This window comes from Podarcis gaigeae (genome assembly GCF_964106915.1).
Source record: "Podarcis gaigeae genome assembly, chromosome: 2".
Classification (NCBI taxonomy): Eukaryota; Metazoa; Chordata; class Lepidosauria; order Squamata; family Lacertidae; genus Podarcis; species Podarcis gaigeae.
The window spans coordinates 31,975,130-31,999,160 of record NC_139679.1 but is presented as its reverse complement, the minus strand read 5'-3'; the positions used below and the strand labels follow the sequence as shown (position 1 = coordinate 31,999,160).

Below are 24,031 nucleotides of genomic sequence, written 5' to 3'. Positions count from 1 at the left end.
TTCACTGGATGTCTTCTTGCAGCACTTTTGCCCTCCAAATGCGCAATGCTACAAATGGACCAGCAAATGCTTGCTGTTCTGTTTGAGGCCCTTGCTTTTCATGTATCTCTTTTTGTTATTTTAAACTGGGTGCTTTGCTCCCTATCACGTAAAGCAGGGGTCAGCAAACTTTTTCAGCAGGGGGCCGGTCCACTGTCCCTCAGACATTGTGGGGGGCCGGACTATATTTTGGGAAGAAAAATGAACAAATTCCTATGCCCCACAAATAACCCAGAGATGCATTTTAAATAGAAAGACACATTCTAGTCATGTAAAAACAGCAGGAAGGCCCCACAAATAACCCAGACATGCATTTTAAATAAAAGGACACATTCTACTCATGTAAAAACATGCTGATTCCCGGACTGTCCGCAAGCCGGATTTAGAAGGCGGTTGTCCGGATCCGGCCCCTAGTTTGCCTACCCATGGCGTAAACACTCTACTTTTAAAAAATAAAAAAAATTCTGCTGGTTTCCTGATCTGGACCATATACTGCCTTCCTTCTCTACCAAGGAAATCCTTTGTCCCCCACAATGCCAAAGATGTGCTGGGAAGACTGCTAGTATAACCCAAGTCTCTTTCAGATCTTATTCAGATATACAGTGGTACCTCGGGTTACAAACACCTCGGGTTACAGACTCCGCTAACCCGGAAGTAGTACCTCGGGTTAAGAACTTTACCTCAGGATGAGAACAGAAAACGCGCGGCAGCGGAAGGCCCCATTAGCTAAAGTGGTACCTCAGGTTAAGAATGGTTTCAGGTTAAAAACGGACTTCTGGAACGAATTAAGTTTGTAACCAGAGGTACCACTTTACATTGCATGTGTTGAAAAAGCACGGGGCAGGACAGTTCTTCTGGCCCTTCTGCTATCCCTCTGCAGACCTTTGCATGCAGAGCTCAAGGTCTTGAAAGGGGCACCAGTGTACTTACAGCAACAGCACCTTCAGTTGTAGCTCTGGAAACAAAACATGGCCACAAAAGCACCCACCAATCACCATGTCACTTGCTGATGTTGCCTTCACATCAGCCATGCATGGGAAACATCAATAGTAAACACACAGTTATGGCATGGATGCCACAGGGGCCTCTCCCACCCACAGGACACAAACATATACTCCCCAGAATAGATGAACATTGTCTACCACAGCCTAGGGATAGAAGACACCAGAATGTAGAATCCAGAGGTTTCCAAGGAGAAAAGTTTGAGGCCTCCAGAGACCGAATGAACATCTGGCTCCAAGGTCTGTTCCCCTCCCACTGCAAATTCTTCCTAAATTACCCTTCATGAAGCTGGTGCCCTCCAGATGTTTTGGACTACAGCTCCTATCAGCCCCAGCCAGTACTGTTCTAAACTCTCCTAAGGGAGGTGACGGAATAAACATTTGTCAGAAACATTAGAAAAGAAAAGGGACAAAACCATTTTTCCTCCTAGGTTGAGAGAGCTGGTTAGGCCTGAACTACTACAGTCATTTCTACAGAACTTCCTCGCGCTATTTATTGGGCTTGTTCTCACAATGAGATCTTGAGACGTATCATGTGAAGTCACCATTATTTACATTTTAATTATGGGAAACAATGGCTGAAAGAGCAGAGCCACATATGAGTCAAGACCAGAAATGTATCTGTGGCATAGATTGGACTGTACACAGGTTTTCAGGACACGGGTCTCAGACCGATGCACTCATGTATCTTCATAATGTCAGTACTAAAGATAATTCCACAATATATATTCTGTACTTTTTCTGTCCAAAAAGTCAGGTTACTCTTTAAATCTGCCTGGAACATTCTGTCACTAAGAGAAGGGAGAGTGCACAAGCTACCCAGAACTTAATACTGTATCCCTTAAAAAACAACAACAGCCTGAGTCGCTTGGTAGTTTTGAGTAGCATTTGTACAGTCACTTGTGCAATATTTGCCTGCAAGAAGAGTTTTCAGGAAAAGGATGGCATGATTTTATTGGATGACGAGTCCTATATTCCACTGCATTTGGTGACATCAGCGTTATTACTTCCCCAGATCCAACCAGTTCTGGTGGTATGGGAAAAACATGCCTAAGCTGATCGAACTAATCATAGCCCAAGCAGGCTGCATAATGATAAAAACTTCAGTTGTCTTGAGTGGCCTCCTGGGAAGCAATTGTAAGAAAATACAGTCGTTTGCTTCTGAAAGAACCAGCCCAGAGGCATCTGCAGCCCATAGAAAGACAGTAACTATAAACTGCGTGTCAAGAAGAGGAATCTTCTCAGCTTTACTTAAGTCTTTTAATAACTCCTTCCCAGCTCCAGACGTCGGGCAGCCGTAGTGATTACATGCAAAGTGTTGATGAACACAACATCACTTTCTTTGTAGCAGTTGCTCCCCAATTTCTGTCTGGGGCAGCTCCCAAATCGTGCAAACACGACTGCCCTGACTCATTTCCCATGAGCAAAATCTGTAGTTTTACATGGCACCATCAGTCCATGTTCCAGGGAGTTACGTGGGGATCTGAGGAAAAACAGGCTCAAGCGGTGCCTGCTAGGGTTGACAATAAGGAAGAGCCAGGGTTAAGGTATCTGTGCACTTTCTCTGCTGAAGGAGCAGGTGGGAACTACACCCTACTGACCAGGTGGTGTGCGGTGCAGGAGAGCATCAGCCCCAGCTCTCCACAGGTCAGCCCCCAAATGGCTGAGTTATGAAGTGAGCATTTTAGCGCATGACAAGGCTTATATTATGCCTCATGGACAGCAGTTCCATGGGGCACCATAACACCCTTCTCGGTTAATCACTCTCTTTTGCTTGCTGCGATCTCAACTTCGGGACTAGGACAAGCCCAGAGCGTTGACTGAGCGTCAGGGCTCCTTGCTCTGCAGCCAGCTTCCAACGACAGGACTGAGCTTACATCCATGGCATAGTGCAATGAACAGAAACTAGGGCAGACTCAGGATATAGCAAGGCTCAAAAATCATAGCCTATGAGAGAAGCAACTTTACAAAGAAGCTTGCATACAAGCTTTACATAGACAAATCACATTAGCAGACTGGAGATGCTCTCTTGTTCTAAATTAGCTTCTGTCCCTGTGGCAGGTGGAGGTAAAGCAAGGCACAGAGTTTAAGGTTTAAGGTTTGGAAAGAACAAGAGCTGTGCAGCCGGCTCCTCCCTCCAACCCTCCCCTCTGCCCACATGTTTTATTAAAGTGGCATTAGCCGTGGGTGGCATTGAGGTCAGGAGGTGTTGCGGTGGCAGCAGTTGAGAAGCCTCTGTCTGTGAACGGCAAAATCAGCAACCAAGAGGTAAAGGGCCAAAGGGATGGAGGGCCAAGAAGGGGTGTCCTGTAACTCTCATTGGGACACATTGAAGGAGGGTTAGCGATCCTCTTTGCAACCTGCTGAAAGGTAGAATTCAGGAGAAGGATCCATTTTCTGGGAAAGGGACCACGCTCGGGTTGTGAGTTGTAGAGGAACAAGTCAGGGTCTGAGATCAGTTTGCACCAACCCAGTTCTAAATGTTGACATGAGGAGAGTCTTTTGGAGAGGACCTGTCAGAGAGAAGGAAGCAGCCCTGGTTCTCCTATACAGAGGGAAGCTGCCTTGGACTGGGTCAGACCTTTGCCTACACTGACTAGCAGCAGTTCTCTGCGGTTTCAGACCAGGACCTCTCTCCTTTCCACGAGGAGATGCAGAGGAGTGGACCTGGCATCTTTTGCATGGAAACTAGCCATGGCCCTTGAAAGCATAAGCTCACAGGGCAAAGAAGGTAGGCCATCTACAGGGTTTGTTGTTGTTTAGTCGTTTAGTTGTGTCCGACTCTTTGTGACTCCATGGACCAGACCCCATGGACCAGAGCACACCAGGCACTCTTGTCTTCCACTGCCTCCTACAGCTTGGTCAAACTCATGTTAGTAGCTTCGAGAACACTTTCCAACCATCTCGTCCTCTTCTCTTTGTGCCCTCAAACTTTCCCAGCTTCCGGGTCTTTTCCAGGGAGTCTTCTCTTCTCATGAGGTGGCCAAAGTATTGGAGCCTCAGCTTCAGGATCTGTCCTTCCAGTGAGCACTCAGGGCTGATTTCCTTAAGAATGGATAGGTTTGATCTTCCTGAGTCTCCTCCAGCACCATAATTCAAAAGCATCAATTCTTCAGTGATCAGCCTTCTTTATGGTCCAGCTCTCACTTCCACACATCGCTACTGGGAAAACCAGACTTTGCTATTTGGCGAAACAGATACAAACATTGCCCAAGCAGGAACTGAAACCAATGACAGAAAGCTATCTGAATCAACAGTTGAGCAATGGGGAATGAAGCCAAACAAGAGGTGTAAGACCCAGGAAGTGGGAAAGTTAGGTGAGAAAGGCACATCTATTTGTCAGTCTGAATATTTGACTCTGTCTGGGTGGCCTTCTTGGGCATTAGGATCTGCAGAAGCAGCTCCCTTGGTAGTCCCACCCCCCCTCTGAAATGCAGGGAATGGCGGAGAGGGAGTTCTGTAGCAGCCCCCAAACTGTGGAACTCCCTCCTCACAGACGTACACCTGGCATCTAACAGTACAGTTTTCAGTGGGTGCTTAAGATGTGCTTCTTTACCCTTGCCTTTGAACCACTAAGGTGTTCTGTTCTGTAGGACCCACCTTTTTTGCTGAATTGAATTGATATTGTTCTGCTCAACCTGGAACGGTTTTATGCTGGTAATAGTTTCATCTGTTTTTATAACTGCATATCGCTGTAGCCTGCCCTGGTACCTTATGGTGAAGGGCAGATAAGAAATCTTATACACAAATAAGGCAATTCTCTTTCTTTCTTTCTTTGGGTCTTTCAGTCTTCCTTCCTTCCTTCCTTCTTTCCTTCCTTTGTGGAGTAAGATGTTTCATCTTGTATTTCTCAAAGCCTAATCTCCAGAAGTACAGAGGTTAGGCTGTTGTGTCAGTTTCATAAGCAAGTTCCTGTCAACAGAGAACCTATATTTTTTTACTTATCAAGTCCCTCAGTTTTCAGCTGGAGCCAAGTTGCAACACTTTTTGAAGTCTATGCTGTGCCTCTGTTAGGAAGACAGAGGGAGATCTTTTGACTGGATTAATTGTGATTTCCTCGAACTGGTGTCTTAGAACAGGAGCCTTGACCACCCTGGAGGCCTCCAGATGCTTGAGATGAAAGCTCCCATCAGCACATGCTGGCTGGGGCAGATGGGAGTTGTAGTCTAATGCATCCTGAGGACCTCTAGTTGGGGAATGCAGTTCTATAGCAAGTGAGAAAGTAGCTGCTATAAATGTAGATGCTATAAATGTACAAGTCTTAATCAAAATAGCATACTTTTAAAATTAAGTTGACTGCAATGCGGTAGCATAGCGTGGGGCAGTTGCCCTGGGTGCAAAATTGTTAGGGGCACAAAGTTTCAACATCTTGTGCTGGAATGCTTCTGCCACTGGACTCCGTTGAAAACGGCATTTCCATGCGAACCAGGAAGTGACCTCTCCAGACAACGGAATGACTTTTCTTTTCTTATCTCCATGGCTGCAATCTCCTGGGTCCATTGGGCGGATGAATGCACATGTGTACTCCATCTGTTTTCCTCCCTTCCACTCACCCCTTCTGCGTGGCTCCAGGTGCTGTCAACCCATGCTAAACCACTGCTGTAATGTTCTGTCCTGTCCTAATACTTTAAATAAACAAACAGGCTGCCTTTACCAGCATAGGCCTTACAAGGTGGCAGACAAGAATGAGATATGTTAAGGACCATCTGAAGTGTCCAAAAGAAAGAAAATAATACATGACTGAAGGAGGCATAGAGTCTTGAGATTTAGTTGCATGAATGATGCTACAGAAAGGCAGTGAGCAGCAGAGTTGGGAGGGCAGATAGGAGAACAGTGGCTCAGGCATCTCAGTCAGATCTCTCCCCTCCAGGAGACTTCCAGCACCAGTTACCGTAATTCAGGAAATTGTGGCAGCTGCTAAGCTGCTGGAATATTTTAGGTAGGTCCAGTTTCGGTGGGAAAGCAGGGGCTCTGCCAAGCCCCTTTAAGTTGGCTTACAGGGTGACCTCCCCACCATTTCTAGGGTAAATGAGGATGTGTTTGTTAAGGACTCTTTGAAAGTACATTGCAGTACTTTTGAAAAGGTTTCACCATCCTGTACTAAAAGGGGAAGCAGGAGAATTATTAGAGGGACCGACATCTGAGCATAAAAGGGAAACATGAAAACTAGAAGGGGTATAAAAGTGCTAGGAGGTACAAGAAGAAACACACACAAACACAAAAATAAGGGTCTTTACGGAACAAAACAGCTTTAGGGTCATAAGGGTGGACGATGAGATTAATTGCTCAGAACAGAATGACAGTCCTCAAAGCGGGGGCGGGGGGCGAAGGGAGGACAGTGTCCAAATAAGAACAATGGAATGATTGTCTTCAAAGGTGGAAATAACTGTGAAATGACAATTCCCAGCTTGGGGGGGGGGAACCCTATCTGGAGAAGAATTAAATCTGAATGATAGTGTTCAGAATGGAATGACAATGAAATGGCAGTACTATATGCAGAAGACAGTTCCTTGGATAAACCGACACTGAAATCAACAGTGTTAGGAAGAGAATGTTAGAATGACACAGTCAGGAGTGAGGTAATACAGTGGTACCTCAGGTTACAGACGTTTCAGGTTACAGACTCTGCTAACCCAGAAATAGTACCTCGGGTTAAGAACTTTGCTTCAGGACGAGAACAGAAATCGCGCGGCAGCAGTGGGAGGCACCATTATCTAAAGTGGTACCTCAGGTTAAGAACAGTTTCAGGTTAAGAAAGGACCTCCAGAACGAATTAAGTTCTTAACTTGAGGTACCACTGTAACAGTGAATAACAGTCCAACCACAGGGCACCCAGAGCCCCCTTCCCCCAAACTCCTTGGCCTTGCATGCTGCTGCTGTCCATCACTTTCACAATGTGATAGCAAAGAAATATCTTTCTTTCACTTTCCCATGTTCCGCATTTTAGAAGAAAAAGCATCTCAGTTGTGTACCTCCACTCCCAAAATCACACCACATTTGCTTCTATTATTATTACAATAACAACAATACCCCACCCATCTGGCTGGGTTGCCCCAGCTATAACCAAGTAGTCTCCTAACAGGATGTTTCTGGGTAAGCAAACTGCCACAGTATAACTTGCAGGTAATTTAATTCTCCCCTGTCCAATGTACTGTATATTGTTTTGGCTCCTGACACATTGCTGTTTTTGCCTGCCAACTAGCAGGGAGATTCTGCCTTACTGTTGTTTTTGTTTTCCACATATTTGACTTCTTTCAAGGAACCTACAAAACCAGATTTTGAGGTGGTGGTGGATGCCAAGGGGTTGAGGAGGGTGCAGGAATCCAACACCCTGCTAAATCTAGCAAGGGGGAATGTATAGGGTGTATCCCTGTGCATGGATGTATATAAAGTTGATCCTGCTGTTTTGAGCTTCTGGGATTACAGTATTTTCTTCAGTTAACTGTCGCGAAAAACAACAACGCATGGATCAGATGACCTGTAAAAGCAATGGTGAAGGAACGAGGTTCGGCTACCTGTCGCGGACGGACCATGAGCGAGACCTGCTGGCTCGGTGTTCGAGGAAATGGTGGGAAGTTTGTGGTCAATTTATCTATTGAACTGTAGGAAGCAAACCTGGATGGAAAGTCTGGAAGCAGAGAGTTATGCTGAAACCACTGGCTCTCTCACCGTCTCCCTTCAGTCCCTGAAAATCTTTTGCGAATTGGAAGAGAGCGCCTCTGAGAATGTGCAGAGCGCGTTCCCCTTTCCGACTCTTCACACTCCACAGCCAGACTCAAGGGAACTTTCGCGCCAAAGGCGTGGCTTCTAGCGGGTGGGTGGGAAGCACCAGCCCCGAGAAGCACTTCCGTCGACTTTCTTTACCAGAGCAGGCCGAGGAAGCCCAGGCGCCGCCGGCGACGCTGGCCGCCTCCCCCCCCCCCCCGCGGATGCGCTGCCTCCTCCCGCTCCACAGACGGGGCTGCCCGCCCGATGCCGGGGCTGCCCGGGCGCCTGGTGGCAGGGAGTTGCAACGGCTGGAAGTGCTGCGGGGATTGGCCGGATTCCGGCCGCCCTCTGCCTCCATGTGACGGGGGACGTAGGAGGAAGGCGCAAGGAGAGAGAGAGAGAGAGACAAACAGAGAGGGAGATGGAGGGAAGGGAGCAGGACGGAGGAGGGAGGAGAGGAGCCAAGCGAGCCGACGACGAGAGCCATGGAGGTCCAGAGGAGCCGAGGCCGGCCAAGGGGCGCTTCAGGCCCGGGCTGGGGTAAGGCGCGTCCTGGGAGCCGTGCCGCGAGGGGCAGCGGTTGCTGGTGGGGAGGCTGCCTGTTTGCAAAGGGGGGCAACCGCCGGAGCCTCTGCTTCCCCGCTTCAGGCGCGCAGGCAGCCGCCTCCCTTTCCGAGCAAAAGCCAGGAGGGCCTCTGTCGCCCCCCGCCCCCAAGCCGGACTTCTGTCAGAGAGGCTCCCGGCTGACCATTGCGAGAAGCAGGAGCCTGGGCTGCACTACAGGCCCGTGCGCTCCCCTCAGAGTCCCAGCCTCTTCTGGAAGAGAACTTGCAGCCCGTGCAAGAAGGGACGGGGCTTCTTTGGTGGTGAGGGGAGGCTTGGGGGTTCTAGTAAAAAAACCCGAAACTTAAACCCAACAACTACCCACAAGCTTGAAGGCTCCCCACCCTGGTGAAGATGCTGCTGCTGTTACTGTTGGTGGGCAGCTTGTGGCTGGGGATGCAAAGCGGTCCTGGAAGGTGATAAACTTGGGTGCAATGCAAGCGAAAGCTGTCCAGCCTCGGGAAGGTGGTGGTGAGCCCGGCCTGTCCTGCATGTTTGCCTCAAAACATTGTCATTGGGAAGTTCCCTAAGTTTCCTAGCGCTGCAGAAGCTCAGTTTTAGGCCGGACAGTAGCTCACCTTGTTCTTAATTGAATTGCAAGTTTATGGAGGAAAAAGCTGTCAGTGGCTGCTAGCCAGAAATAAAAATAATTTTTTAAAAATTATTTGTACACAGCCCATCTGATTGGATTGCCTAGGAAGGCTATTGGAGACAGTATGCCTCTGAATTGTCCATTGCTGGAAAGAGCCGTTCTGCTCAGGCTTGTGCTTGCAGGTTCCCTGTGAGCATCTGAGAACAGGAGGATGGACTCGATGGGCCATTGAGCTGATCCAGCAGGGCTTAGCTCACAGTCTTCATAGGAACCTGGAATTTGATATGGTAGGGAAGGAGCACTTGTTTAGCAGGATGCTGCAGTTGTACCAGCAATGCCTTGCCCTCCAGCACTGGGAGTATCAGAGCTGCCGCCTCCAAACTGACTCATTCAAAGTAGATCAACCAGGAAAATGAACTGGAGAATCTCTCTCTCTCTGTGTGTGCTTGCATCACTCATAAAGTTTCATTGAGTTCATGGGACTTGCTCCCAAGTTAGTCCGTATAGGATTGCAGCCATAATATCCCAGGTCTGGAAATAGGTTTGATGCTGCAGCCCTGCATAGTGACAAAGAGCTGCATTTCCTAGCCAACTGCTGGTTGGGGTATCACAATGTCAATACTTCTCTTGTCTCCTTTTGATGGCAACAAACTTGTCATTGGGCTTTTTTCACTTGGGTAAACCTCTTCCAGGCTCTGAAAGAAGAGAAGCCCGCAGCTCCCAACTTTTCAAAGCCACCCCCTTGAACAGAACATCACTCAAAAAATGGGATGGCCACCAGCCCTTCAAAATGGTTAAAAGATCAGGGCTGGGCAGACATTAGGCTTGCATAATCAACTTGTATCTCTCACCTTTTGTTTGTTAGAACTTTGCAGTCTGGTGCCACCCCTCCACCATGTTCTTTAGGTGCCACAAATGACCAGCAGATCAGTGCTTATGTTTCCAATTCCTCCTGGGCATGCATGGCCACAGGTGTCAGTTATGGCTGGAGTAGTGGGATGGAGCTGCCCTTCTGGATGCCAGCATCCTTGCAGCTAGCCTGGATGGGGAGGGGCAGGGTGGTGGTGAGGTTGGGGCTGTGCAGAAACACCAGCCGGAGTGCTGGTTGGCCAGTGTTTCTCCTGTGGATTATTGCCAGTCCTTGGGCTAGAAAAGGAAACCTGAAGCTGCCAGGACAGGGTTGGGTAACTCCAGATGATGGACCCCAACTGTCATAGCTGGGGATGGTGGAGTTGCGGTCTGAGGGCCCCAGGACTCCCATCCATGTGATGGCATATGTTGCCAGTCCATTTATCAGCACAATTCAAAGTGTCGGACTTACTTCTTAAAGTCCTTTATGGTTCGGGATCTGTGTTCCTGGAGGAATGCCTGTTCTGACATCAGCTTGCCTGTGTGTTGAGATCATTGAGAGAAGTCCTCCGTTGCTTGAAGTGAGCTGGGTGGCAGCCTGGGAGAGGGCCTTCTTAGTGGTGGCACCATCTCCATGGAATTTCCTCCCAGAGATGCTTTCTTGGTGCCTACACTGCTGTCTTTTCAGGGCCAGATATCCTTGTTTTCTCAGGCTTCTAAGGTTCTATGATACCTAGGTTTCTTGTGCTAAACTTCTTGTTATTGCTGTATTTTAATGGTGTACCTCTGCATATTCTGTACAGTAAGCAGAGAATACTTTTATTTCCTTTTCGGTTGAAGTGACCAGGATGGTCCCAACAACAAAGGAACCTTGTCTTTGTTAGACTTATTTTAATTTACTGCTTTGAATTCCTGGCCTTATTATGTTTGGTTTTATGTGTCTTTTTTGTACGGATTTTTAATTTTTTGTAGCAGCCAAGCATACATTATTTGTTCCTTTTAAAAATGCATTTGTAAATGTGTGTAAATAAATATGTATGCTTGGCTACTTTTAAGAAGTCCTTCCTCATCACAGTGGGCTTTTTGGATGGCAGGGGAAGGGGCACAGAATAGAGGGTTCCCAAATAGGATTGTTGTTTTTTCCCTGATTCCTTTTTTCTTATTTTCAGCTTGCAGTTGGATATGGAGAGCCAAAGAACATCCGTTCTCCACCGGGTGGTCAATTTCGCCCCCAGTCCTCTCCCTGGTAAGACTTGGTGTTGGGCGAAGAGCCATGATTATCACCACTCTGCGATTGTAGGTATTCACAGTCTGCCTTTATTCCTCCCAGCTAGGCAGTATGACACAAAGACCACTGAGCCAATCAGCTTCTACCTCTCTGGCTTGGAAGAGCTGCTCTCCTGGAAGCCCACAAGTGACGATGCTTTCAACGTGTCCACAGAGCCTCTGGCCAAACACGAGCCTCCTTTCAACAGTCGTAGGCCCCGCACGCTGGTGTGCCACGATATGAAGGGAGGTTACCTGGAAGACAGGTTGGAACTGGGGCAGATGCTGAAACGGGAGAGCTTCCAGATTCAGAAACAATAATTCTCTTTTTGCCAAACTAACCAGAATTGGCTCAATCTGGTCTTGGCTGAGTTTGCCTTGGTTGTAGCCACATGGATCTGAAGAGTGATTAACTTGTACCAATATTAGTTATAAATCACACTTTGGATGTTTAAAATGTTTTACATACTTGGGGTTGCGTGCAACCAAGTCCTACTCAGAGTAAACCCATTGAAATAAATGGCCCCCCCCCCCCGTTAATTAGGTGTAAAACAAGCTTTAAAATGTTATTTTGCAGAGAATGTCAGCCTGGATATAAGTACCCCATGCTGGGGGACACGATGAAGTCTACGCTCTGTGGACATTGCGATAGGGGAGCGTATTGGTGCAAAATATAACAGTACCAGAGGGTGGTGTCTTTGGTCTTAAAACAACAGATGCTGAATATTGACATATGGGGTCAGCCAGCTCCTTAGAGGCACTAAAAACAACATGGGCAAAGCAGCAACTGCTAGAAACTGATTGCACCTGCAAGGCCCTTGCTTATTTGTATAGCTCATCCTATGAATTTGGCAACAAGGCCTCATGCCTCCTTGCTAATGCTCAGAAAAAACCCCACCAGAAGTCTCTGAATTTGATCACTGGGATTTGTGACCAAAGCTACGTCAAGGTCCGTAAGTGCTAGTATAATAATAATAATAATAATAATAATAATAATAATAATAATTTATTATTTATACCCCACCCATCTGGCTGAGTTTCCCCAGCCACTCTGGGCGGCTTCCAATCAAGTGTTAAAAACAATACAGCATTAGACATTAAAAACTTCCCTAAAGAGGGCTGCCTTCAGTTGTCTTTTAAAAGTAAAATAGTTGTTTATTGCCTTGACATCTGCTGGGAGGGCGTTCCACAGGGCAGGAGCCACTACCGAGAAGGCCCTCTGCCTGGTTCCCTGTAACCTTACTTCTCGCAATGAGGGAACCCCAGAAGGCCCTCGGTGCTGGATCTCAGTGTCCGGGCTGAACGATGGGGGTGGCCCCATGTACAGAGTTAGTCCTGCTCTGAGTAGGATTAGCACTGAATGCCCCCTGAACTGGGTCCCCAAACTTCATTCAGGTGGTCTGCCGTTGGTCTGTAAAAATACAATTAAAAATCATTTAGCACCTAGCACAGTGCATTACAATTGTTACAACAGGCAGAAAATTCAATTTAAGTGGTCCACCAAGACCCTCAGATATTTTCAAGTGATCCAGGGGGGAAATAAGTTTGGAAACTACTGCATTAGCTCATTGATCCCTACTTTGGCCATGTATGACCTTTATTATTACCACTGCATTGAAGGTGGTGCATGCAGAGTATCAGAAGAGGTGAGATGAGATTTCAGCTGCTAGCTTCTTGGTTCACAGACCCAAACTATGTGTTAACATTGGCAGTATGTTTATATAGGGGTGCTTTGGACTGGGAAAATCTCTTCCACAAAGGCAGCACCACCAATCCTGATCGCAGCCGTAGCATAGAAGGATATCGCAGTCACTAAGAGGTTCAGTCATACTAGCCAGCTCCAGTTCCTGGCAGAGGTCATTCACCAGGGTGGTGTTTTCAGTCCTTCCTGCACTCCATTTACAGTGGGTTAAGAACGTGCAAAATTAAGAGCAGGGAAAGAGATCAGGGAAGTAAATCTGGTTTCTGCAAGCAACCAGGGGAATTTCACTTCTTGTCGGATTCTTTTGAGGGAGGGTGGTGGCTGGGCCACCCTAGCTTCAGGAAATCTCAACAGCTTGGACTGGTTTAGTTCCTCTGAGCAAGATTATAGGACCTGAAATATGATTCATACCTACTTTGTATGAGGTCTGCCATGCTGAGTCTAATTGTACCCTGTTGGGTATAATGCGCGCTCTCTCGCTCTCTCCTCTTACTTCTGGCAGGTTCATCCAAGGTGCATCGGTGGATGACCCCTTTGTGTTCTACCACTGGTGCTACATTGACATATTCGTTTACTTCAGTCATCACAACGTTACCATCCCACCTGTGGTCTGGACTAATGCTGCTCACCGCAATGGAGTCCTCATGCTAGGTGATCTGGAGCATATGATACACATAGTGTTTGGGGCCTGTGAGAGGGAGGGCCTCACTCTCTAAGTCGTCCTTTCCTTACTCCACCCCTTTGCTGAGTTGCAAGAGGCAGGAGTTGCAGTGGGAAGCACTTCTTTCCTCCTATCAGTTGCATTCTTGATGCATGCTGCAACTTATCAGGGGTGGATAACTTGTGGCCCTCCAGATGTTGTTGCTGGATTCCAGCTCCCATCCCTGAAATGTTGGCCATGCTTGCTAGGGCTGATGGGAGGAGTCCCACAACTTCCGCAGGGCTGTAGGTTCTCTGCTGTTGAAAGTCTGGGGCCACGCACAGCCTCCATTCCTGCTAATCTCCCACAGCACCCTGCTTTCTGGGAGATGCAGGGAGTTTCTGCAAACAGCTGCTGTTGCTGTTCCACTCTTTATAGCCGTGCTTCAAGGCACAGGCAATTGCCGACTCCTCTGACATTGCTTGCATTTTGGGTATTCCTCTTTCCCCCCTGGAGGGAAGGCTCAGCTCTTAACCCGCCTGCCTTCCTGTGGCGCAGTGGCTCACTGTGCTTGGCTGTTAACCAGAAGGTTGGTGGCTCGCGCTCACCCAGGGATGGCTGCGGGCAGAATTCTTGTGTTGCAGGGGGTTGGGCTAGATGACCCGCGGGACCCCTTCCAACTCCAGGATTCTGCGGTTCTCCTGATGCACAGAGGTTTTGGATAGTCCAGGAGACGAGCCGCTCCATTTCTTCCTTGCGTTTCCTTCCCTACCTGTAGGGACCTTCATCACAGAGTGGGGAGACGGTGCAAAGATGTGTGAGTCCTTCTTGGCAAGCGAGGAAGCGTACCGCGCCGTGGCTGATCAGCTGGCTGCGATTGCGCAGTTCTATCGTTTTGATGGTTGGCTGGTCAACATTGAGAACTCTCTGAGTGTAAGCAAGCAACATTTCCCCTCCCCTGCCAACCTTGTCCTAGGAGGGGAGTTAGGGTTCATCCATACACAGGCCGTATGTGTGTTCCTTAAAGTCCCTGGCATTGCTCAGGGGGAGCAGGAGCGATGCCTAGGGATATGCTCAGTATCACAATGCAGCTGTGATATGTATCCCCACGTCAGAATTTCTTCCTTTAGGTCCCTAGGATCCTCAGAACCCCAGGTGGCCTCTTACCTTCAGAGACTGGCTGGGTAGGCCCCTTACCCCTAGGGCTTGAAAACCCCCTTTACGTCGCAGAACCCCTTTCCTATTTTTATGCCTGGCTGCTAGTGCTGGGCGATACCTAGTTTTCAACCCCGTGATATTTCACCCACTGAACATCATGATATACTGATATATTATGATGTCTGGAATAAGGATGGAGCTATGCATAGCCATTGGCTGGCTTCATGGTTTCCCCCCACATTGTGATTTTCGTATAGCATACACATCATGATTCATGATGTATCGCCAGGTCAAAAATTACGAAACTGATATCGCAATATGGACTTCAAACTGGTTTTGGATGCTATATTGCCCAGCCCTGCTGCCTGTTCCCCAAATTACTTATAGCACAGTGATTCCTTTTACCTGCCCATGCTAGTCCACACTGTTGCCCTACTGGCTCACCCCTAAGAGTTGCCCCCAAACCTCTTTCCTCTCTCCAGTTCTCTTCTTACCTTCCTTGCCTTGTCATTTCTTCCCCCCCCCCCCGTCCCTTTCATAAATTTCCTAGGGCCTCTCCTCCAACACTTCTTTCCCATCCTTGCTTTTCCATCCCTACTGTGGGCCTCTGATGAATTCTGTGTATCTGCTGGCACCCAGCTGCCTGTCCCCTGGAAAATATATATTTCCCAAACTGAGGTGTGTCAGTCTCCCTGGCTTTGGGCAGCATGCATATAACATCACTTGGCATGCTGAATGATGGACCAGCGGCCTCCCAAGGACCTGTCGCACTGGCTGATTGATACAATTCTTTCATGGCAGGTGTCGGCAGCGCGTAACTTGGTCCACTTCTTGCGCTATCTGACGGCCCAGGTGCACAGAGCTGTGCCGGGAGGGCAGGTGGTGTGGTATGACAGTGTCCTGCAGAACGGGGAGCTCAAGTGGCAGAATGAGCTGAACGAGAAGAACCGGTGAGTGACACCCCTCCCTGTTCTACAGGCAGTGGGTCTTGTCCTGGGGACCAGAGGAAGAAGGGCAGCACATCCGAACCTGAGGGTAGCCCCACGGAGCCTCTGCCCCCTGCCCTACAACATCTCCCTGATACACTTTGCCTGCCGAGGGGAGCTCAGGTGTGGTGCGAAATAGCCAGGATCTACCGTAACCGAGAGCTGCAATGCACTAGTGCAGTGTTTCTCAAATGTGGGTCTCCAACTGTTCTTGCAACCACAACTCCCATCATCCCTACCTAACAGGACAAGTGGTCAGGGATGATGGGAGTTGTAGTCCAACAACTGCGGGGGACCCAAGTTTGAGAAACACTAGTACATTGTAACAGAGAACGAGAAAACCAAGCATGGGCCTCAGCGAGTGGTAAGATGCGAGACATCGACCGGCATTGCTGAGCAAGGGAAACACCATGCCTGCTAAATCCCAGCTAGCTGGAAGACCAAACTTGACTCAGGGGACTGTATCCTTTTGGGGTTTGTCTCTAGTGCTGTGGCAGAGATGGGGAATCTCCAGGTCTCCAACTCCCATCGGGCCCCAGCCAGCATTGCCAGGGGGCACAGGGATGATGGAAGCTACAGACCAGCAAAAACCAAGGGCCACAAGTTTCCCTCTCCTTCCCCTCCTGGACGCCACGAAGGGACCCTCTTCATGGTCCTAGAATGAGTTGGAAGGGACCACGAGGATCATTGAGTCCAGCCCCCTGCAATGCAGGAACCTTTTGCCCAACGCGGGGCTTGAACCCACAAGCCTGAGATTAAGAGCCTTGCACTCTTCCATCTGAGCTAGCCCAGACGTTCCTCCGTTCCTCGTGCCCATGCAGGGTTTACTTTGACGCCTGTGACGGTTTCTTCACCAACTACAACTGGACGGAGGAGCACCTGCTGCGTACGCGAGAGATGGCCGACGACCGCCGGGCGGACATCTACGTGGGCGTGGACGTGTTCGGCCGTGGGGCTGTGGTGAGCAGCGGCTTTGACACAAACAAGGTAGGCAGGCTTTGGGGTTTGTGGGAGGCTTGCTGCCCTTGTGGCCCGCAGTTCCAGGCTGGAACTTCCCACAGTGACTGAGAGCTGGAGAGGGCAGTCGTGGTTGCCTTGGGGTGGGCGGAGCCTTTTAAGACAGCCTTTTAAGCTGTTGCCCTGGGTAGGCTAACTCCCCTGTTACAGAGGGAGGGGGCAGGGCAGTTGCCACCCTCCCAGCACCCCTTGGCTGCCCACACTCCGGAGCCCCTGCACAAGAGGAAATGGTGACTTGGCGTTCCTTGTGTCCCTGCAGTCCCTGCGCATGATTCGGGAGCAGGGCCTCTCGGTGGCCATTTTTGCACCTGGCTGGGTATATGAGACCTTAGGCCCGACCGACTTTCTGAACAACGAGGACAAGTAAGATCCAGCAGGATGGAGATGGAGGGGCTTTGGGAAGGGAGGGGGCTCTGCCGGAGGGCCTGCCTGGCTTGGCTTCACTTTGCCTGACTGCCTGGGATTGTCCGGCCCCCTGTGGCCTATTATGGGAGGGTCTTTCGGACAAGCCCCCACAACAGTGCAGCAGTGACCCAAGTTTCCCTTGGGGTTTGCACAGTGGCGTGGAAGACTTCTCAGCGCGACTCCTCTCTCCCTTGCTTGTTTGCAGATTCTGGGCCCTGCTCTCCGATCTGCTGCCCACTCACAGCATTGGCTCCCTCCCCTTCAGCACCTCTTTCTCCCTGGGGATGGGGAAGAGGCACTTCCACAATGGGCAGGTAAGAGTATCGAGCAGTTTTGGGCAGAAGAAGCCTTTTTTAAGCCTCTTTTAAGCCTTTGCAGCCTGACTCGCCAGCCTCTGCTTTGAAATGACAACTTGCTGCATGTGATCTATACAGACTGGAGACCCAGTAAGGCCTTCTGGATAGCTCACCGGGCTGTATCCCCAGCCCAGCTGATCTGCCTGAAGTGTCAGCGACTAGAGGCCTCAGATTCTTAACCTTTGGGGACACTCTCTTTCAGAGCTAATTTTCCCACAGTCTTTCCTGTCGAGGGCTCTGCAGGAGGGCTCTTGAGCTTCAAGTCCCTTTCCACCCACAGGAAAACACTGGAGCCTGAATTGCAGAGAATGAGGAACACAACTCTATAGCTTCCTCCACCTCTTGCTGGCCGGCTGAGTCTGTGACTTGTTTCCAAGCTGAATTCCCCACCCCACCCCCGCCTGGCCGCCGTCAAAGCCTTTCAAACCTGGTCTGGTCTTTTCCTCCCTGGGCTTCTCTGCCCTCCTGTTTTCTTTCCAGCCAAGGCTGGCTCTCTTTCTACTTGAACGAGTCCTTCTGCAGCCAAATAGTGTTTCTATTCCCCAGCCTCTGCTTCAAAGCAGTGTCTGATGGGGTGGTGGTATGATTGGCAGCTGTAAGCAGGGCGAAACGGTAGGCAGGTGTATGTGATCTTTTTAGAACCTGCCAATCTTTCCTCCGCTTGAACTCCTGGTCACTTTCCTCCCTGCCAGTCTTTGAGAAGCATGTTTGTTATTGGGGGTGAGGGGGGCAAACTCTGCCCGAGACCCTAGAATATGGGCTGCCAGTCATAGAGGGCTTGATACAGAATAAGGCAGCTTTCTACAGAAGCAACGTGGACTGTGTTTTATGTGGTTAATGGCATCCTTGCACTGCATTTTTGTTTGGGGGTGATTTGGTTTGGTTACCCTTTTAAGAATCAACAGCGGCATTCGATTTTAACGTACTCACGCCTTCAGAGGTTAATTGGAGCTATTGAGAGCCACAATGAAACCTTAGCAAAGCGCTTCCCTCAGGGGCCATGCATCAAGCAAGACATCACCACTTTGGGGGCTTCCAGCCAATCTCAGTCCTGCTTTTCTCAGGGCTTCAGTGTGTCGGGGAAACTCCCCATTTTACAGCATACTCCTTTGCACACCCCCTTGGAAGTAAGTCAAGAAAGTATGGAATTTCAGCTTCTGATCCTTTCACAAGACTGGCTAGTATAGCAAAAGTGTAGCATTTCTAATGCACGCTCCCCCTCCCCTAAGTGCTTGCCGACCAGGAAGAAAGTCCCGAACTATTTCAAAGGAAGAATCAGCTCGCTAATTAGGTATTTAAGAGGCTTATCTTCCCAGTTGGCCCAGGAAGACTCCTAATAGTGTAAGAGGCCCGATGCTTCCAGGTGGGAATTTGCACGAAGCAGTGGAACGCAAGATTTCGTTGACCTGTAATGTTAGCTTCTAGATACATTTTCCCTGGGCATGTTGGAAAGGTATGCTCTGGAGACTTAAGGGAACACAAGAATAATCCCGTTCAAGGTGGAAGGCAGTTTTGTTGCCATGCCCAGGCTGAATTCCCAGTAGCTCTTTTTCTCTTTTTCAGGAGAGTAGGATGGAGCCCTGGTACCACCTGAGTGCTCACGAGGTCCAGCCACTGCACACTGAGGTTTTTCAGGAGCGTAGGATGAAGCCCTGGTACCACCTGAGCGCTCAGGAGGTCCAGCCACTGTACGCTGAGTTCTGGATGCCCAATGGGGGCCGACTGAGAACGCGCTGCTGCCTGAAGGATGCCTGGTGTGGGGGCAGCTCCCTGCTGCTGGAAGGGACCATCCCGTCCAATGAAGATCACGTCACAGCCAGGTGAGCAACGGTTGAGATGGCTGCAGGGGTTTTTTATTGGATGCGGGAGTCATATCGGGTGTGTGTGTGTGTGTGTGTGTGTGTGTGCTGCTCTTGCAAAGGGACTTCCTTAAAAAGCTGGTAGCAGGCAGAGGAGAGGAGAGCAGAGCCTGCAGACCATATACAGTGGTACCTCGGGTTACATACGCTTCAGGTTACATACGCTTCAGGTTACATACGCTTCAGGTTACAGACTCCGCTAACCCAGAAATAGTACCTCGGGTTAAGAACTTTGCTTCAGGATGAGAACAGAAATTGTGCTCCGGCAGCGCGGCAGCAGTGGGAGGCCCCATTAGCTAAAGTGATGCTTCAGGTTAAGAACAGTTTCAGGTTAAGAACGGATCTCTGGAACGAATTAAGTACTTAACCCGAGGTACCACTGTAATGAACACAGTTGCCTGCACCTGTGTGCAAAACAGGTTTGCATGTACCCAGTTGGCATGAATCGTGGACGTGCGGCTGCGTGTGCAATGCAGATCATTCAGCCCAACCCCTGCCCTCTTAACTGTTTTCTCAACTTGAGTGCTTTCCCCACATTCTCTTCTTAATCCAGGGAAACTGCTACACAGCCTTTGCTTCCACTAAGAAGCCTTTACGGAGACCTACTGTAAAGGTCTCTTCCCTGTCACGGCGCATCACTGTCCCAGCACTGACCACGTTCCGCTTTCCTGGGAGCTGCTTCTCAAAGGTGGAGCAAAGTTAGAGACTGTGACTGCCTGCCTGCCTCTGCAGGGATCCTGACAAGCATTTGGCTAAGTTGGGGGTTGGTGGTGGTGAGGCTGAGCTGGGTTCCCCCAAGCAAGGAGCAGATTTGGAGGGAATACAATGTTTGAGACAATCAGGATGTTGTCATCTGGGATAGAGGAGTTTTCATGGGCTGTTTCATCATGGAAAGAAGGGGGTTTGAGAAAGTGCGGCTGACCTGGAATCTTCAGGGCCCAGCCGTGAGCTCAGTGATGTGGGAAGGCTCAAACTCCTTTGTGCATCCGCCCTTACCATCCTCAGTGTTCCTGCGTGTCTGTGAGAATGAAGCCTTTGCACCTTGCATGCCTAAACCCCTTCCTTTTGCAGGTGGCGGCTGCCTAGTGCCCAGAGTTGGCCGTGACTGTGTCCTCTCTCTGTCTCTCTTCCTGTCTGTCTGGGGCTTTTGGGGGCGGGGGTCACCAGGCTGTTTTCCTTCCAGGTGCCAGCACCCCCCCGGCTGTTCCTGGTCATAATTTATAAACACGAGGCCTCTTCCCAAGGCGTGAGCTTTGCACCGGTGTTCACCACGCGGCAGTCAAGTTCCTGTTTCTCCAGCGGCGAGTCGGGTGAGGAAACGCCAGGCCTGCTTTGGGGGCTCTCACTCTGACTGCCCAGAGGAATGGGGCTTGTGGATCCCCCTCTGTGGGGCAGCAGAGGCCGGGTGAACGATAGCTCCAGATATTGACTGATCCCTGTTCTGTCCGCTGCTTCTCCCTCATTGCTCTCTTCTCCCCCCCCCCCCCCAGGAGAACCAAGGAAGCACAAACCCTCCCTGCTCCCCACACCTCCCCATTACCTTGCTCAGCTGCTCAGGGGGACAGGACTGCGTGGGGAACATGACTGGCAAAGTCGGTGAGTAGAAGGAATTGACAGAATGCATGACTCTTGGGGTTTTGTTTGTTTTCTTTCTTTCTCCTTGAACTGACCATTTTAGTGGTGGCCTGGCAGCCTTTCCCCTCTTGTCGGATTGTAGTTTGTAATCTCTCTGGGTTTGTAAACCATCTTTGACGGCTCTGCATGAAATAATAATGGAGCCGGGCAGGGACGGTGTTGGGGCCTGGGAACCAAAGAGCTGCGGGCAGTGTGGGATGGGTTTTGCTGTGCCCTGCAAACTGACAGGACTCCGGCAGCTTACATTCTCTCTCTTTCTCTGTTCCCCTCAACAGATGCTATGAGCTGGAGCTGCAGAACTGCTTCCTGGACCAACTTTCAGTGACCGTGTCGCGTCGCCAGTCTGGCCGGAATGAGGTGCCCTTTGCATGCCGCCTGGGCAGGATCTGGGTGAGTAAGCGGTGGAGGCTAGGATGGGAAGCCTCGTGAAAATGGAGAGAGGGGTGGGTCAGCCGGCTTCCCCATGAAGCGCTGTGTTCTCTGTGGGCCTCTCGCAGCCCTGCTAAGCCCAAAAGTCCCTGGTTCTTTAAGTAAGGTGCTATGACATAAAACAGGGATGGGGAAACTGTTACCCCATGCCCACAGGGGCTGCCTGAAGGCAATGCAAACGTCCTCCTGTTTTTGAAAGTTGGCACCTTCTACTCTCTTAACCAAGTTTCTCTAGAGCCTGGCGAGCTCTCCTCCTCCCTCCCTTGCGGATTCACATACTCAACATCTATCCTTTGCAGCTGCAAGGCTTTGCCACTGCAGGCCAGGTGGTCTTGATGATGCAGTTTCTTTCTTACCAGTTCTGGCCTTGCAATCAAAGAAATACTAAGATCAGGCCAGAACTTCTTGCTACCTCTGATCCCTGGGCAGATGGTTGCCTTGTCCTTGGCATTCTTGGTGGCCCCAATTCAGCCTGGTTTTTATAAGGTGGGAGAGGCCTCTCTGCACCCATTTCCCTTCATCGCACTCCTGTTTTTTTGGGGGCCCCATACCTCTGTTTTTATGTCTGTCCTGTGCATGTTCCTTCACAGGTGCTGGATGCCACTGCTTTGCGCCCGCTGCCATCCGCTGATGCTGCCATCCCAGTGTCGCCTTTAGAAGTTGTCCATATCCGTTGGCAACGACTTTCAGCTGGAGAGCTCTCCCTCAGCCTCACTTTGCGCTGGACCTATCCTCCCAGCAAGGCCACCTGCTTCCGCGTTCACTACCGCAGGGGCTCGTGCGGCAGTGGTCCCGAACCTCGCCTGGTCCCAATCGGGGTGGCGTATGCCCCCCAGTACCGGGTGACTGAGCTGACCGTGCCTGGCGCCCTTTCTGAGTCTTCCTGCCGCTTGGAGTTCCTTGTGGAGCCGGTGCCCGACGATGGGTTCCAGGTAGACGCTGCATTGTGGGGGAAACTGGTCTTTGTGTACTCCGATCCAAAGCTACCCAGTCCTGGCCCAGCGCCTGAAGGAACCTCATCCAGTTGATTTACATTTGGATCCTAGTGAACAATGCCCTTCTCCGCTTCCCAGATCTTGTGCTATTAGGCCCTTTTTAAAGAGGGAAGAAGGCTTTTTATTGAAGGCACTGGCACTCGCGTGCTCGGGCATCAGAAGCCCAACCACAGATAATTCGGTATCCAAAGATAACTTTTCATTGGGGAAGCCACTTTAGAGGAATAGTTATCATGCACTAGAACAACAACAACAACAAAATATTTCAGGGAAGTACACCCCAACAAAACAATTCCACACTGTATTTGTGATATGGGCTACAGAACAGGCTTATTAAGTCACATTAAACTCTGAAAACATCCATTTTAAAAACCTGTACCAATAGTTACCTATCACGTGGGCTGAAAATACTCGAATTGCAGCTTTTTTGATGCTGAAGTAATGTGCATATTTTATCACTGACATAAACTGATAAAGCCAGGGCAGAGGCAGGGTGAGTGGCCTAGCTGGCATGAGCCTATGATTTTGAGGGGCCTACTTTCAAGTTCCCCTGTTAGAGGCAAAGGGGGAACCCATTGGAAAAGGTTATTGAAATGGGGCCTTCATTTCCCATCTGGCCTGGGTCTGTTACCAGCTTTGCACGGCCCTGGATAAAGCTGTCAGTTCTCATCACCAACACATTTTCAGCAAAACCTAACTGGGAGACTGTAGCTTTTGAATGCAATCAAATCTCTAAATTTCTTTTGCCCTGAGAAAATTCATGATAACATACATCCCCACCCCTTCAATCTATTCTACATTTCTTATTTATACGGAAACTTTAATTATGACAATGTATCAGGCACTTACCTAAGAAAACTGAAGCCACAGGAACGTATTTTGGATGAATAGCTTCAAAAAGAGTAGCCCTTAAGGGTGGAAAAAGTACACATGGGGGAATTCTGAAGTGTTCTAGTACCTGGTGAATTTCTGCCTGCTCCTTCAGACTGATATATATATATATATTAAATTGCTCTGCTTGAATAGAGTTTATATGACTAAGGAAGACATGCAAGTGAAAACGGGTCTGGCAGATGAACTGCTTTTCTACAAAATATGTTCGTGACTGGTGATTTACATTGACACTTTTTACCTCCTGTGTCTTATGAAATGATAAAATGTGTGCTTCATTACTTTTTTGCATTAGGAGCTCTGGATATGCTGATACCCTTAAACTGCATAGTGACGCACAACAATTCGCAACACGGTTATTTATTTATTTTTCAAAATTTCTTTAAAGGAATGCTTTTAGTAGCATGTTGCAACTTTTAATGAACTCTGTCCTTGTGCAATTTTGAGCCCTAACATTGAAATACAATATAGTTGCTGTCTCACGCCGGAAGTGCCTTCATTGAGACAGCAAGTGATTTATACAGTGGAATAGCTCCATGTTCAAGGCAAGGTGCTAAACTCCAGAAATTTAAGAGGGAAGTTGGAATAGCCTTTTTTTTTTAGCACTATAGGGATGGAGATGTGTGCATTTTCATAAGGTCTTAAATGGATGACATAAGGGAAAAAAGGAACGCAGAGAGTTTTGAATATGTATATTTCTATAATTACAATACCAAAATCTTAAGGCTAATCAACCATAACTGACATATTGGACAATCACTGTGTTTATTTGCACACCAAATTCTTGCTCTATTCTAAAGTTTATTTTACTATATCTTAAAGAGTCAGAGCTATTTATAACTTCCACTATTTCCCTACTTTTTTTTGAGCTACTAATAAATCCACAATAAATGTCTCGTC

General features: G+C 49.1%; 1 protein-coding gene and 1 long non-coding RNA gene across 6 annotated transcripts in view; one reads left to right on the top strand and one right to left on the bottom strand.

Annotated features, from left to right (window-relative positions):
* LOC310839297 overlaps nucleotides 1-7,704 on the bottom strand; it is a 17,950-nt gene extending 10,246 nt beyond the window's left edge. The window contains exon 1 of the long non-coding RNA XR_014561404.1: nucleotides 7,519-7,704. This is a non-coding gene — a long non-coding RNA (uncharacterized lncRNA). The remainder of the gene's footprint in view (nucleotides 1-7,518) is intronic.
* ENGASE (endo-beta-N-acetylglucosaminidase) lies at nucleotides 3,232-24,031 on the top strand. Of its 5 annotated transcripts, none has more exons than XM_083727498.1 (14): nucleotides 3,232-3,308; nucleotides 10,962-11,038; nucleotides 11,123-11,324; nucleotides 13,263-13,411; nucleotides 14,179-14,333; nucleotides 15,360-15,508; nucleotides 16,366-16,531; nucleotides 16,821-16,924; nucleotides 17,172-17,280; nucleotides 18,886-19,142; nucleotides 20,349-20,491; nucleotides 20,672-20,777; nucleotides 21,092-21,206; nucleotides 21,836-24,031. In XM_083727498.1, exons 2-14 carry the CDS (start codon nucleotides 10,975-10,977, stop codon nucleotides 22,271-22,273), a joined length of 2,157 nt encoding a protein of 718 aa, XP_083583624.1. In that variant the 5' UTR covers nucleotides 3,232-3,308; nucleotides 10,962-10,974; the 3' UTR covers nucleotides 22,274-24,031. The 5 variants fall into 5 exon arrangements, with proteins under 5 accessions (XP_083583624.1, XP_083583621.1, XP_083583620.1 ...); XM_083727495.1 differs by lacking the exon at nucleotides 3,232-3,308 and adding an exon at nucleotides 7,712-8,288 and having other exon boundaries at nucleotides 11,127-11,324; nucleotides 18,958-19,142; XM_083727494.1 differs by lacking the exon at nucleotides 3,232-3,308 and adding an exon at nucleotides 7,713-8,288 and having other exon boundaries at nucleotides 11,127-11,324.